We start from the raw sequence: 16,457 nt of genomic DNA on the forward strand, positions 1-16,457 counted from the left end.
TATCCTGAGATTACTGTGGGGAGTTAAAAGATCCTCAAAAATGTACCACGTTATTAATAGACACTCCCAAGGATGTTCCAAAAATAGTTTTTTGTACATAAAACTCACCTTTCGAAGTTTGTTGATAACACCTTCCTTAGACCTTTCATTCAATGGCTAATCGTTAATTAATAATTGTATATTAAGCTAAAGTGATATGTATTCATCAGTCTCAAAGTCACGAAATTGTCAGATATGTTTTTGTATAATTGATTAGGACTAAGAGGGGAACGGCAAGTGACAGCAGAGTGGAAAATGTGGATCTGTGGACGTGACAAGCGGACGACGTTTCCAGAGGTACGATTTCCACTTCGGCCATCTTAAAAATGGAAAGTAACACGTGGGATAAGAATTCCGGATGGCGCAAGTTGATTCTGTCGCTGACCAGATCCAAGTACTCTGCACATTCCTCCTATTTAAAAAAAATATACATGTTATTAACATCTAAGGGTGTATTCCGTTGCTTACCTTGGTTATGGTTTTATGTTCCGTTTCTATCGGTTTCCTGAAAGTTTTCTTATTACGGAACACGGTTCCTGAAAAATTCGGTTATAACTGTTACCAAGCTAACCAGCGCGAGAAGGCTGGTTTTTCTGGTTTTGTTTGTCAATCAGTGTCATTTGTGTGACAGAAATCAAGCAAATATTGGAAGTTCGAGTGAAATTCTCGTTTAATTTCTAAAATTTGTAATAATATTTTGTCTTTACATCCACAAGCAATGGAGGTAGGCAGTAAAGATTAATAAATTTCATTAACTAAATAGAAAGACTTTTTAGGACCATTTAAACTTATCATGCAGCCATTGTTTCTTAAACTCAGGAACCTTTAGAGAACATGAAAAACAAGACATCAAGAAATCGTGAATGTTTTGTAAGCTATAAATATATAAATATTGACTAGATTTGTTTATTTATTATTGATCTATTTTAATATTGGACCTGCAAATCTTCACTGGAGCTGTCTAACGATTTTAAGTTTATTAATAAAGTACTTTTCAATATTAAACTCCATTGAAAAGAAGAAGCAAACGTAAAAACAGAGAATAAGTACATTAAAAATGCATAAAAGATAAATTTTATAATAGAGGGATTGAAATTTAGAAAACGTCAACATTTGACGTTTCCAGTATTTTACCAAATCGTTCCGTATCAAACCGATGTTTTTCAGGAACCGCTCTTACCGTAGTTTATCGGTCTGGTTCGCCTGGTTTTGCAAAGGAATACAGCCTAAATAAATAAATTTCATTATTACCTTTTCTTTTTCAAGGATTTCGGCTGGAGTCATTTTACTTGTGTCAATGTCATCGGAAATTTTTCCTATAATTATCACATTTTCCCTGGTTGCATTAAAAAATTCCAAACTGCACAATGTCTGAAAAATAATAAATTGTTTTATTATCAGCAAAATTATACTTTCTATGGCGAAGCTGTAGGTTTGACAGTTAATTTTAGTACTATTTGACGCATCTTTGACGTTACAGAGAAATTTTAACACATGACAGAGACAAAAGGAATGACATTGTTGCCATTTCCGCTATACTTTCTGAAAAATTTTGTTAACAGAAAAATCGAGAGTTTCACAGTTCACAGCACAGCTTTTTAAGTTTTTAATGCTACTTTTTCACAATTATCACGGGTTTGAGTAAATAAAACTTAAATGAAACCCACAAGATAGCAATAATAACTTTGAAAATTAACTTTAAACACTTTTTGGAATTTTTTCAATGAGGGCGGTTTAGATTTTGAAAGATTTTATAATTTTTGAAGAATCTAACTTTGATAAGAGATAATATGGACAAGAGAAAATTATTTCTCTTTTGTTTGCGGTTGTGCTTAGCAACCGCAAAATGATTATATAAGGTTATTATAAAATTTGATTAATGTCATATTTTTCGCTGTTGTTAAAGTATGAAATTTTTCGATAACTATTACCACTTTTTCCGTAACATTGAACTAAATAAATGTTAACTGCTTCATTAACATTTTAAAACAGCAAAAATATGACGTAAGTGAAAATTTTATAAATAAAAATCTATCAAAGAATGAAAATGAAATTATATTACCATAGAAACGCGTTTTGATTTTTAGGACTTGAGAAAACTTCAACTATATTTTTTAAAAAAGTTTTTTTAATTTCCTTTAAAACGGTATGGAAATTTGGAAAAGTATAAACAGTATTACCATTTTAGAACAAGCAAAAATTCTTATGGAGAATGCACTTTTCTCAAAATCTCAATAGTAAAAAAGTTTTTCCTCTTGTAAAGACAATCCGGGAACATTCTGTTAGAAAATAAAATACAAAAATTTTTAAAGGAAACATGTTTTTTTTTCACATCAGACTTTATTGAAATAACCTAAGAAGTTCATTTTAAGGTAATATAGTCTTCATTTTCTAAAAGAAATTTTCGTTTGGATAGTTCACTGAAACCAGCAATTTTTTAACTTACCCCATTTTTCTTATCCGCCTCCTCCCTTACATAGTTCTGCAACACCCTCACAACATCCTGAATTACCACCAAATGAGTCGTGTGATTCCTATTCAACTCCCTCTCATCCACCTCACTATAACCCAGAAAGAGGAAGACACCATGCGGCAGCGAGTAGTCAGTTGGTGACGGTTTCATGCATATGAACCTGCCCGAATAGCACAGGCATCTTCCCCTGAAAGCTTGGTAAGCCGGTGCTGCATGATTGTAGAAAGCAAACTCCGTCTTGCAAGGCATCCTGTCTATGCAGATGGTGCGGCATGTGAGTTTTTCACCTATTTCACATTCACAGACGTCGGAGCATTCGAATTCGTCCTCGTGATAGATCTAGAAAAAAAAATTGTAGACAATATTAGAGAGCCATTGAATGTAAAATAAAGCGGGCCTCACACGATCAGTATTGTTAACAGTATTTCCAGAAACTCTCAGTAACATTGACCGTGTGAGAGTAAGTACTGATGGGACTGTCAATATACTGATATACTTTAACCTAAAGTATTTTTTAGAGGAATGTAGAATAAGTGGAAGGGGTCACACACAAGATCACTGCGATCTTGTGTCTTTTGTGTCCTTCCACGGTTAGGGTTTAGCCCTCCAAGCCCCACACCCTACACCCTCTGACCATGATACATGATCACAGTCAGTGAAGGGTGCTTGGTATGATGGACAGGGTAGTCCCATGCGGCATCGTTATACGTCTTGCTTTAATTCCCTGGCCACGACACTACAGCCAGGGATAAGACAGTGAGATGCTCTTAGACCCAGCTAAAGTGCTAGAGAAGATTCCTCCTAGCAAATGATTAACCAACGACAAAGCTTCCCCACCAACGACAAAGTCTCGCATCTCCTAGTGGAAGAAAAAATTGTAACTGTTACAATTAATAACAATTTTAGTAGTAAAGCACGTCATCGATTTTGGTCTTAATCAACACACCTATAAAATAGTGTTTATAGTTTATGTAATGGAACTGCTACTGAAAAGTCATATTATTAGTTGTTGGCAGTTACTCTAGCAGATTTATTGTATCTCTATTGCATTTATTATACAGGGTGGTCCGAACTATATTCCGGAAACTTTGGCAGCATATTTTGCAGATAAAAATAAGTAAAAAAGTATGTCCTAAAATGCTTAGTTTCGCAGATACAGGGTATTGAAGTTTCAATTTTATTTCAATTTTTTCCAAATAATTTATGAAGTATCGTCAATATTTCAAAGGAATTTGGCGTCTAGGAGTTTTTGGACATAAAAAATTTGATTTTGATGCTAATATGACTCCTACTTGTAGAGGGCGCGACCTACATTATTTTTTTACTGGTTTGAAGAGTAATAACTTTTCGTCCGTACTTGTATAAAACTACTGAGTAAAAAAATATACATTTGCGATGTTTTCTACGTAATAAAGGTCTCTTGGTAAAAATCGCAACGAGTTATGGTTCTCGAGATATTTGGAATCGAAATTATTAATACCTGTCATCATTGACATAAACATGTTTACTAAATAGTTATTATACTGAAATCATAAAATGGAAATGTTTTCGTGTCAAAAGTTGTCAAAACAAAAACTGTTTTATCATCATTTTTATCGAAGAAAAGTTTATGATTAATTTGAAAAAATAAAAATTTCACAAATTTATCATTTGAGTCAAATAACTATCTACTCAAAGTGTTGAGTAGCTGAGTTGTAAGTAGCTGTTGAGTGTTGAGTCCTTGGTGCAACCGCCCCAGGTTGCAGCGCCTTTCACGTGCCGTTTCGAGAGTGATGAGCCCACACTCGCTTCATGAAGGTCTGATGAATGCTCGAGCCCCACTTCAAGACACCATGGACACAGTTGGATTTCAACTGTTTGGTAAGTCCTAGGGCCTGAACGGTGGGAGCATTACATCGTGGCCAAATACCACGCGCCCCGATGATGAGGGGCATGAAGACGAGTGTACGTGAGCGCCATCTCCGGTTCGCTGCCTCGATGAAGTGCGGGTTTCCGTATACCGCGCGTTTACTAGCCCAGGCTTTGCCAAGGCCATCCACCCCTTCCCACGATACTTGGACATCACAAACGACGGACGTACCATCGTTTTTATGGATGACCAAGTCGGGTTTGTACAGCCTTCCATCAGGATGGCGTACGTGCGGCTCCGTCTCTACCTGCCACTTCGATCTGCAATGGACCGCCACTCGCTTGACAACCTCGTCATGCCGACGAATTCTCTCTCCATGCACTGCGGGGCAGGCTTGGAGAATATGAGAAATCGTCTCCTGGGCTGTGCAGTCTAGATGACGACACCGCCGCTGGTCCGGTGGGTTCGACGGATGCCCTCTACAGGGAAGGGTGTTGGTTCGAAGGTGTATAGCCCTGACGTAGTCTCGGCCCGACCAGCCATGAGGACGACAAGTCACCCATTCACGGCTAGCCGGGTCCTCAACCGCGATCTGTGAGCCGGAAGTCATTGGACCAGATGTTATGGCCTCTCTCCATTTTTGATCAGCGGGGATTTCCCCTGCCAGTCTTTGCAAGCGCCCCATGATATTACGAAAACGGTCCGACTGCAATACTGAGCTGATGATCGGGTCCTCGGTTTTGTCCAGCAGCCCCGATAAACGCTTGAGAAGCGTCCACGGAACTACCTTTCGCAACTGAGGTATTCCCAAGCCTCCGTCCCGGACTTTAGCGTGTATTACGCTGTCCGGGGTCCGGACAGGCAGATGAAGACATCTTTTAACGGACGCCTTAATCAACCTATCAACGGTTTTTAGGAGTGCTCCATTGACCTTGGTGTTTTGCAGGCCATACTGAAGTCTTGGAATCAAATGGTTCCGCAATAGAACCATTTTTTGATCCGGCTTCAGAGGAGCGCGCTCTACATGCTGCAGCCATAAAACCGCCCTCTCATAACAAGGTTTCCGAATGCCGGTAGCCCCAAAGTGGTGTCCGAGGTACTTGAAAGCAGTCAACAGTAGGCATGAGCAACATCAAGTTATTTTTTGTCAATAATTACATGTATTGACTATTTCCATTCTAAATATCTTGAGAACGGTTGCTCGTAGCGATTTTTACCGAGAGACATTTTTTACGTAAAAACTCACGAAAATTATATATATACATATATATATTTTGTACTACTGTATATTTTTTTCACTCAGTAATGTTATATATGTACGGACGAAAAGTGATTATCTTCAAAACAGTTAACATACATGTAGGTGGCGCCCCCTACATATAAGAGTCATATTGACATCAAAATAAAAAAATGGTGTTAAAAACCATCAAGACGCCAATTTTCATAGAAATATTGACGTTACTTCAGAAATTTTTTGGAAAAAATTGAAATAAAAATTAAATTTCTACACCCTGTATCTCCGAAACTAAACATCTTAGGACATACATTTATACGAACTTTATTACTTATTTTTATCTGCAGAACATGCTGCCGAATTTACAGTTCGGACCACGCTGTATTTTATTAATCCTTTTTTATTTTATGCTAATAAAAATAACGATTCAATCAAACAAAAATAACAAGAGCAATATGGCATATGTCATCCAATAATTTGTTGTTCCTATTCAATCAAATAACCAAATAAATTTCAGAGAGATTTTTGTCGTCAAATCCCAATTTCTACTTCGACGCCCAGCCAATCTATTCCCTGTTTCTATCTCTCCACTTTTTTCTCCCGAATTTCGTGGAAAGGCGTTCCAATTGGAAAGAAAAAAAGCAAATCGACTACTTTTTGCCCGGACCGGTGTAGAAAAGAGAAAGCCTTTGATCGCAAAAACTAAATTCGGATTTAGTCTGAGTCTACGACCGGTCTTGCCATCGCAAATTGGTCGATGTCTTTGACATGTTACAATTAACTTCCATTTTTATCGATTTTAAATTATTTTTTCTTAATTCGTAGTTTCATTTTTTTAACAAAAGTTGAGTTACAACTGCAGTAAGAAAGCTAAATCGTACTGAATCTGTGGTTGAGTCTTTGTTGTAAAACATTGTTTGAACATTAGTATTTTAATAAACTAAACGTAAACCTCACTAAAATGTATCGAAAATTATTTGCTAAGAGAGTGGGTTCAAAGAGTTTTTACAACAGGGGCAGTAAACATGTGTAAAAATTCTTGATGGTCGTTTAACTTTGTGCCATTTTTTACTGTTTTTAATATTTCTAACTGTTCGAGGTAATTTAAGCGTCTACCTTCTGAGTCTCTATGAAGTAATTTATTTTACTTTTCATTAATCGAATGAGTATTTAATAAAATTACTCCCCTCCTTATACTTGGAAACATCTAAAAGCGTCTTTTATAAAAAATACTATAAAGCTATAGTACTATACAGGGTGCTACAAATTCGAGGTACGAGCATTGGTATCTCGGTAACCGTAATAGATACGAACATGGCTAAATTGGGGCAAAGTTGCGTATTGGGATATTCACCAAGATGCCGTCAAAAAAGTTTTAAATATTTCAAGGATTGCTGAGTTTTTTGGAAAAAACTGCTTTTTTTGAAAATCAATTTTATTTTTTCCTGTCGTTACTTTTTAGAAAATCAAAAAACTAATTACACATTCTCATAGCCACTTTATTAGGGCTATCTGATAGTGTTTTTAGATTTTCAAATTAGCTGATAATTTGTGAGATACAGAAGCCAACTTAATTTTTTTAAATACGGACCTGCATTTTTTATTTCAGGTTTTGAAAGAACTCGGTCTCCTGAGTAAAATGATATGCCACAATTTATACTTTTTTTGTTTTGGGTACCTTAACAGCAACAAAACTATTTAATTATTATTTAAAAAAAATTCAAGGCCGACTCTGGTTTCTAAAATTATTTAATCTGATTATATTCATTGCAACTATATTGATCAGCGCTAATTAACATTGAATAAGGAAAATCGAGCCAATTGAAATATTGAAATAAATAATATCGAGGTCAGAAATTTAAAGATATTATTTTTAACTTTTTTTATTGTGAATTTGAAATCTCAGTGTGCGATCTAATAATATGCATAATATTAAACGTAGTTATTATAAATTAATCAACTTCTACAAACTAGTTTCCAATGTTCTACGTGTTCGAAAGGGTTACCACCCTCCCTATTGCACAAACCACAGGACAAACTTATTTTTCGTTCAATTTTATTTGTAGCTCTTTGAACTTTCTTCTTAAACTTCCAAATGCATTTTGTACCTACTCTTTATTGTAAATGTTGAGATGAATTGTTTTCACTTTTACAAATGACGTCAAGTAATGTAGCGCCTTGGCTATAGGTCCAGGAGCCTCGCTGGTCATTATACTGCTCTACCATTTCCAATCCATCTTCCGGGAAAATGATTTGATTGTTTATATTATATTATATTTATATTAATTATTTTATATTATTACATTGCATTTGATTTTCCGTAAACAATATTTTACCCCACATTGTTAAGTTTGAAAGCTTATCAATACTGTAACGACGAATAGATTAAATATTTAAAAAAAAACAGAGACGTACTTGAAATTAGTTTAAATAAATTGTGTTCAAATGTCAAGACAAAAAAAAATATTAAGTGTGGCATATCATTGTACTCAGGAGACCGAGTTCTTTCAAAACCTGAAATAAAAAATGCAGGTCCGTATTTAAAAAAATTAAGTAAGCCTCTGTATCTCACAAATTATCAGCTAATTTGAAAATCTAAAAATACTATCAGATAGCCCTAATAAAGTGGCTATGAGAATGTGATTAGTTTTTTGATTTTCTAAAAAGCAACGACAGGAAAAAATAAAATAGATTTCCAAAAAAATCAGTTTTTTTCAAAAAACTCAGCAATCCTTGAAATTTTTGAAACTTTTTTCATGGCATTTTGGTGAACATCCCAAGGTGCAATTTTGCCCCAATTTAACCATCTTTGTATCTAGTACGGTTTCCGAGATACCAATGCTCGTACCTCGATTTTGTAGCACCCTGTATATTACCGTACGTCATTTCCAAGCCAACTGGACGCCGTTTTTTTCTTATCATACGGTATAAGAAACGTTGAGTTAATCAAAATAAATAAAGACAATGAAAGTCCAAAATTCTTTTAGTTTGAAACATTTACTTTATATCATCGAGCAAACATCATACGCAGTGACGAACTATCACTTAATGTAGAATTAAATAGTATTAACACGTATAGGCTTAATTTTAATTACCATGAGTCATCTGGTGCACTAATGTACCAGTCTTATGTGCTCTTTCTTTTTTCAGGAACATCAGAAACAATGTAACAAAAAACTGTCTTCAAAACTGGAACGACTCTAAGAAGCGTCTTAACAAAAACAGGTACCTTGTGAATGTGGTGAGTCGTATATTGGAGAGATAAAACTCCCTCTAAATCTACTTATTGAATATAAAAAGCATATACAAAAAGGTGAAACAATGAAGTATTGCAAACGATGTAGAATCCAAGCACCACAACATCAATGATCAGAAGCCCGTGTTGTTCACAAGAGAGCTCATTGGAAAAAGTGTAAATTAAAAAACTCTTCATTTCTAGTAATAATAACATCTTTAGTCATCTAAATATGGAAATTTCTACAATATGGCAACCACTTATAAAACACACCCAATCTTGTGAATTATCTGCTCTAGTATACCGGGTGTTTCTCAAAGGTGTGACTCACCCCTATAACATTTTTATTTTGTTTATGACATAAATTAGGATTAATTGATGTATTCAATTGAAGACTACACGGGAAAAACGGACTAAGAAAAATTAACTAAAGTCCAAAAAATGGAAATTGAGATAACACTGCCATCTTATGACCATCAAGTATCCGTTCCAAAATAGGAATAATGTAACACTGAAATAATGATCTAAGTCCAATAAAATCAGCGATTAAAATATTAATACTTTGAAAAAGCAATCTAAGTCCACGTGAATTCACGGAAGACCGATCCAAGATGGATCCAAGTCCATATTTCATGTTTGTAAACATATCAACTCATACAAAACGAATAAAAATAGCTATATATTCAGCACCACAACAACTTTATGCTGACCTAATTTCTTTGCCCAAACTCAAGTATGAGCAGTTACAATTTTTGAAAAAGTTCGTAGATGAATCTTTGCAAGACTACTACACAAATTTGCCTTGTGCATCAAACACTGCTCATCTAAACGATGCAGATATGGTGAGTAATATCAATTAAACTATATTGCTTTTATTTCTGCCTAAGAAAAGAAGTCTGATTATGTCTATTGTGTCACTAGTATTAAATTCAAAGAAATTAAATTCTGGAAATGGGGGGTTCTAATGGAACCATAAGGGAACTGTCTAGTAGTGTAGCTTCATTTTATCAGAAGCAAATCGCCATTCCTAAGTAAAAAATAATCTAATGCTAATAATATTAATAAAAAAATAATAATAAAAATAAGAAATAAATAAAAAAATATTAAGAAAATATAATAACAATATTAATAATAAAAATGAGAATAAAAACATATTTTTCTTTTTATTCCAGCATGAGTAATCTTCAGAGTAACCACATGCAGAATTATTCCATATGGATTTGGATCACTTTTCCATTGAACCAAGCGAATACGAGTTTTATTTTATCTAACAAATTTGCTACAAATTATTTTTCTTTGTTTTGTCTGTTAATCAGTTAATGTCTATACATATAACTATTGATAAAAACCTTTGGTCTTTAAAGTTTCAAAATCATTTATCTCAAAAGTAAGAAAATGTGACTTAGATCGTTTTTCCCCTGTAGACTTCAATTGTTTCCGGTCACTTCCTGTTTCACCCCTGTGGGACTTACTACAACTTTTGATTTTTAAATAAAGCCCTCAGTTTTTTTTAAATTTATTCGATAATTACACACTGAATAGAATGACGTATTATCATACGAGTATGTTACCATTTTCGCATATGTTTTATTTGAAATGTAGTGTATGATGGTTCATAACGACAATTTGACTCGAATTACCATGTGTGTCGTACTAATTTGTTCGTTCAAAAAAACTTTTTCCAAATATGCTAATTAGCCACCCTCGTTCCATTTGAAAAAATTGAGATATAATTAAAAATAATTTGATTTGAGCATATTTTAAGCAGCCAGAAAAATACACGGAAAACATTAGACCATCAAGTCTATTCTCCCGAGGCTCATTGAATAAAAACTAATGTTTTAACACAACCATAATCTCAGCACAACCAGCACTCTAGATTGAAATTTAAAATACGATTTTTTAAGCGAAAATGTCAAAATTTGACATATTATATGTCATTCTATTCAGAGTATAATTTTCTATCGAATAAAGTAAAAAAATATAGAGGGTTCCATCTAAGGAAGTGACCGAAAACAATTGAATACGTCAGTCAATTCTAATTTATGTCATATGCTAACAAATCTCGTTTAATTTTATGTGAAAAAATATGTTACAGTGTTCACTATCTATATCAATATCTATCTATTATCATTCACTTTTGAGAAACAAGCGAGGTAAGCTCAGTAGAAAAAAAGTAAAGTATATTTTTAGTTTAGGATTTATATTAGTTCACACTTCATAACGGTGATACATCTGAACGATACATTGTATAAGAAGAAATCAATAAAGACAACAGATGTCCGAAATTATTTTAGTTTTAACTTTTAAAATTTTGTCTCAGACAATAACACAGAAACCAAAAATGACTTTCCTGCAAGACTAAACAGAGAAAACAACGAGCACACAAGTTAAACAAAGAAGGATTAGAAAACTCGATTATAACTACTAGAAAATTCACCGAATAATTTACTTGTTTAAGTTTCTATTAGACGTAAAAGGCTGTTGCTCGTGAAAAATTAAGCAAATAAAGCGAGTAAACTTTTGCCGCTACTGCAACTATCTGGCCTTTTGGTCTTGTACATAAATTTCAATTCGAACTACGGCATCGTCGGGAATTTTAAACTAAGGGCAGTTTTGCGCCAAAACGTGTTGTATCTCGTTCGTACTCACCCTTTTAAAACTGCCCTCCCTTATGAACTGGTCCGGAATCTGCGGTCTCTGTACAATGCAAGATCCTGAAAGAAAAATAAGAAGTTTTATTTCGGTAATGTTAAAGTCGCTCTAACAGGTTTGTATTTTGGTTTATTTCAATTGCTGTTTTATTGTAGTACAACAACCCAAATTCGTCAACAAAGTTGAAGAATGTAATATTTTGGCCTTAAATGAAAGAAGGAAACCTACGTTGTGTGTTAAAAATATTTTTTTATTGTGATTACCTCGGACGCGCCTTGACAGAAGCAAAATTTTGGGAAATTTAAGTTTAAATTAAATTAACTAATTTTATTAAATGAAATGAATGGAGTGCCTGGAATTCACGAGTAAAAGAGCACGACAGAGAAAACCCCGATCACTATTCCAGAGAATCTAACTATGCTTTCCTGAACTTTAATAAAAGAGAATTATTTTTTATTTATTTATTAATACCTCTATTAATTATCTAAATATATTTACTCATATCTTATAATTATGTAACGTGATCTGAAAGGAAGCCAAAAATGCAATAATACACAAGGCGCCCCATTTAAAAAAAATCATCCCGATGCCCTCACACTTTTTTGAGCTACCCTATAAAAGTTCAAATATTTTCCTGAAATACATCCTAGTACATACTTTAGGTTTGCACTTAAACAAAATTCCCAAGGTTTTTATTCTAGGAGCTACAGATGCCCGACGCACTATTGCCGGACGCCGTATTGAAACATTCCAAGGACCAAAACTCGCAAAGGAGGGTGTTATTTTTATTTCAGGAATGGAATCATACAATTATGGAATGCCCCTAGTGCACTGAATGTATATCAAAAATGGATTGTAAAATGTAGAATGTTTGTTATTAATCACCATGCCGTGAGTTGAGGAGAATGTTCCTATAAACTTTTACGCCTGTCTCTTGTGAACTTCTGTACCATAGAGATGTGTTGGCCAGCTATTGTCTCTGAGAAGATCTTAACCTTCCTAACAGAACCGCCACCTTTTTCTACGTAAGTACTCGAGTGGGGTATTATATTACCCCAATTAATGTTTGACGAGAAAAATGAGAAAAAAAAATTGGATATCATATGAGCAATTATGTAAAACATACCCGTTTACTTAAGTTTTAACAAATGCAGACATTAGAAAACATGTAAATTGTAACTAAATATTAATTGCCTGAATTTTCGGGTTCAGAAACTGAATTCCGAAAAGGGGAGTTCTTATTTACTACCATTGTTGAACACACCCCCACTTACTGGACCAGAACCGTTCTGCTTTCCAAGTGGAAACCAACTTAAAGCGGAACTCAAGAACCGATACTGAACATATTAACCTTAAAAAATATTATTTTCCAGAGTGAAACCAAGTATGTAAAAATGTGTTTTACAATACAAGAATGAAAAAAAAAAATAAAACTTACTTGGAGGTGCAGTGGTTGTAGTCGTTGTAGGCCTAGTTCTCCTTGTAGTAGTCCTCATGGTTGTGCTAGTACTAGTCGAAGGCAGACTCACAGTTGAAGTAGGCACAAAAGCCTGAGGAGGCGGCAAAAACTCTGTGGCTGTGATCACGGTGATCGAAGCTTCATCCGTCATCGATTTGACAGCTGTCAAGTGAACGCGTGGTGGAGGTGTTGTGATGCTCGGGGTTGTTGTTTTCATGGTGGTGGTGCTTGTTGTTGTGGTTGTAGTGGTGGTGGATCGCGTAGTATGAGGCATTAACCTGCTTTGTTCGGCTGCTTTCTTCACGTGAAAGTGTTTCTGCGCTTCAACTATTAAAAAAATTAGGTTTAAAGATCACAAAAGACTATAATTACCTATTTATAGTGTTGTAGAATGCTTGACAATGCTTTTTTGGAGAAATAACTAAGAGCAAAAATCAAGAACTTATACTTAACACAAAGAAAAAAGGTTGGACACTCATCAGTTACTTTTTTAATTTTGCTCTGAAGTTTCTCTTTTTTTATTATTCTGGAGGCAATGAGAATTTTGAGATCATTGATAACAACAAGAAGAAAAAAAATGAAAACAAATAGTTATTCAGAACATGTTACCCTTCTTTCTGAACATATTTATATTGCAGAGTAATTACCAACATTAAACACAGTAATTTTCAAATTGAAAAGTGAAAACAATAGCTAAATCTATAACGGGTATTTTTTAAAAGTGGCTCACCAATAATTATTTTTTTAAACAAAAAAAAAGATTTGGAATGTTAGTGTGTGACATAAATGCCAGAAGGTTCTTATTTAAAAATTGTTATGGGCGGGAAGCACATTAGATTAGATAAACAATTATAGTAAATAAAATGATCTTACCAACACACGGATTTACCCACAGAAGTCGTTGCCAACCTAAGCATTCGTACAGCTGACTCATATCTGTGCCTTTGCAGGCACAACTTGTTCGTAAGTCAGTTCCCAAGATCGCCATTATGGATTTCCTGCATTCAGTTGTTGAACCTGCGCATTTCTTCGTTACGCTGTCTACAGCGCAGCTTTGTTCATAGTTCTCCAATTTTATTCTAAAATTATTATCATAAAATTTCTAAAGTTGTATTAAACAGTAGTAAATATTAATAATTTGAATTCCAAAGAAGTAATTTAAGGGTACAATAAATAGATTTGAACCAAGATGTCTAGCTGATTGTTAACCAGGGAAAATTAATTAACATCAACCTTATAAATTTATTGTTTTGCCTCTTCTTAGGTTATTACTCATCATATAGTCTCAGGGCTTTGACAAAACCAGGATCTGAGACGGTTTTACAGAAGTTAGTCCTCCATCTCTGATATCAGTCGTACCAAAGTTTATGGCACAACGGTACTGTGACAAAAATTATGGTTATTGTCTCGGCGCATTCAGTTATGAGGTGTTCTGATGTTTCTCCATTTTTCCCACAGAATCTGCATTTTTCGTCATTTCTTAGATCCAATCTACTGAGGTGTTCATTGAGGAGACAGTGTCCTGTTAAAAACTACGTGACAGTCCAAAGATTGTTCTCACTTAAATCAAGGAAAGTCTTTGATTTTTCTTTGTCGTAAGTAAGTCTGATAAAAATTCTTGATAAAACATTTCAGCAATACGTCTTGGAGTCTTCCATGTTCCCGAGTTTTGCAGTTGGTTTTCACTTGGGAATAAATCAAAATATTTGTACTTATTTAAGACCCAGTCTGTATAAAATTTTGCCCAGAAGAAAGTGTAAATCGTAACCAACTGAGTTATGATTCAAAAAGGTATTTGATTTTAACGACTCCATAAGCAATATTTTATTATGAAAACAAAAAAAAGTGATGAGTAAGGTCTACATCTTTGTGGCAAGTTTATTTACTCGTCTACATCTTTGTGGCAAGTTTATTTACTCAAGAGAAATTTAAAAAATAAAAAAGTCATACTATGTAAAGAGAAACTGTGTAAATACACAGTTTCTACTATTTAAATAAATAGTACTTAATTATTTTCAAATGCAGTCAATTTTATGGTTTTCTTATTTATAATTATTTGGTTAAATTAAATTAATTTTTGTAACAACTGAAGGTAATAATAAATAGGCGGACAAAATCACCACTTTGCATGATTAAATTTCCTTTGGGTGATTAACTTCTATGAGGTAATTAGTCCCAACCAAGTTAAAGCCATCGTCAATGTGACATTTATCAGATCAATCATTTGTGTTTAGGAAAAGTTCTTGCAGTTTGTAAATTGAATTAAAGTAATGAGAATTAGATTTTTTTAAATCATGGAAAAAATATATGTTTTCAGTATATTTTTTGACCTAAATAAGATTTTTTTATACGTATACAAGGTGTTTTTTAAGTAATTTGTAGTATATTTCTACGCTAAAAAGGCATAAGATTTTTAAATTAAATATAAATCAATCAAATTAAATTAATTTAAAAATATTTAGAATTTTTTACTACTTCAGAGAAACTTCTCTATCTGGAAGTATTACTAAAATAAAGTCTTCCTACTATGGATGCCAACCCAAAACAATAGAAGGTAATGAAAAAGCAAACAATCTAGCTAGAAAAAGAGCAAACACTCCACTACCTAGACCAGAACCTTTCTGCTTCCCAAGTTGAAACCAACTTAAAGCGGAACTCAAGAATTTGAAAGCCTCCATCCGCAACTTGGATGAGAATCCTCGAACGGTCTAAGACACTCGAAGAAATTTCTGCCATCAGAACAAATTACAGGACTTACGACCGAGAAAAATCAATGATTTTCCTTGATTTAAGTAGGAATAATCTTCGGATTTTCATGGTTTTTCTTTAACAGGACACTGTCTCCTCAATGAGCACCTCCGTAGTTTGGAGCTAAGAAACAACGGCGAATGAACATTCTGTGGGAAAAATGGGGAAACACTGAGTGTGCCGAGACGACAACTATTTGTGCCATGAAGTTTGGTACGACTGATATCGGAGATGTCAAACTAAGCTCTGTAAAGCCAATTCAGATACCGACTTTTTTCAAAGCCCTGAGACTGTATGATGACTAATAAATACATGCATACTGCCATTACTCGCTGGCGAGTATTTGATAGGCATCAGAAGATGGTCAGGCGCTTTCCTTCATGAGCCTTTCTGTGACTGAAAAGCCCGATACGTAATGTTATCTGCCTACCGCACTCCGGACATGCAAAAATTACGTTGCTTTGTTGCCTCTACTTTTTGTATCGCTGTTCTCTGAGTTTACAATTTTTCTCTATTCAGTTCTATTATGAGCTGCTTGTGGAAAATGTCCTTGTACCTTTTGAGTTGTCCACCCGGCGACGGCGTCCTTTTACCGTATACAAGCTCACCGTAAAGCAGATATTTTGGTATGCGGTTTTCTTGCATTCTGCATACGTGATCAGCCCATCTTAAGCGGGATTTTGTAACCATAACTCCAATACTCTCGCAGTTAGCTTTTTCAGGGACCGATACGTTTGAGACATGATGGAACTATTTGATTCTTAA

At 34.4% G+C, this 16,457-nt stretch overlaps 1 protein-coding gene across 1 annotated transcript in view; it reads right to left on the reverse strand.

Annotated features, from left to right (window-relative positions):
* Nucleotides 1-210: 210 nt before the first annotated feature.
* LOC115880481 overlaps nucleotides 211-16,457 on the reverse strand; it is a 44,643-nt gene continuing 28,396 nt past the window's right edge. The window contains exons 5-10 of the mRNA XM_030897688.1: nucleotides 13,818-14,023; nucleotides 12,924-13,271; nucleotides 11,483-11,547; nucleotides 2,486-2,851; nucleotides 1,291-1,410; nucleotides 211-451 (exon numbers count right to left, since the gene is read on the reverse strand). Of these exons, the coding sequence (XP_030753548.1) occupies nucleotides 218-451; nucleotides 1,291-1,410; nucleotides 2,486-2,851; nucleotides 11,483-11,547; nucleotides 12,924-13,271; nucleotides 13,818-14,023 (1,339 nt within the window). The 3' untranslated portion in view covers nucleotides 211-217. The remainder of the gene's footprint in view (nucleotides 452-1,290; nucleotides 1,411-2,485; nucleotides 2,852-11,482; nucleotides 11,548-12,923; nucleotides 13,272-13,817; nucleotides 14,024-16,457) is intronic.

Source organism: Sitophilus oryzae, unplaced genomic scaffold (assembly GCF_002938485.1).
Source record: "Sitophilus oryzae breed Bouriz unplaced genomic scaffold, Soryzae_2.0 scaffold_1624_pilon_pilon, whole genome shotgun sequence".
NCBI classification, from domain to species: Eukaryota; Metazoa; Arthropoda; class Insecta; order Coleoptera; family Curculionidae; genus Sitophilus; species Sitophilus oryzae.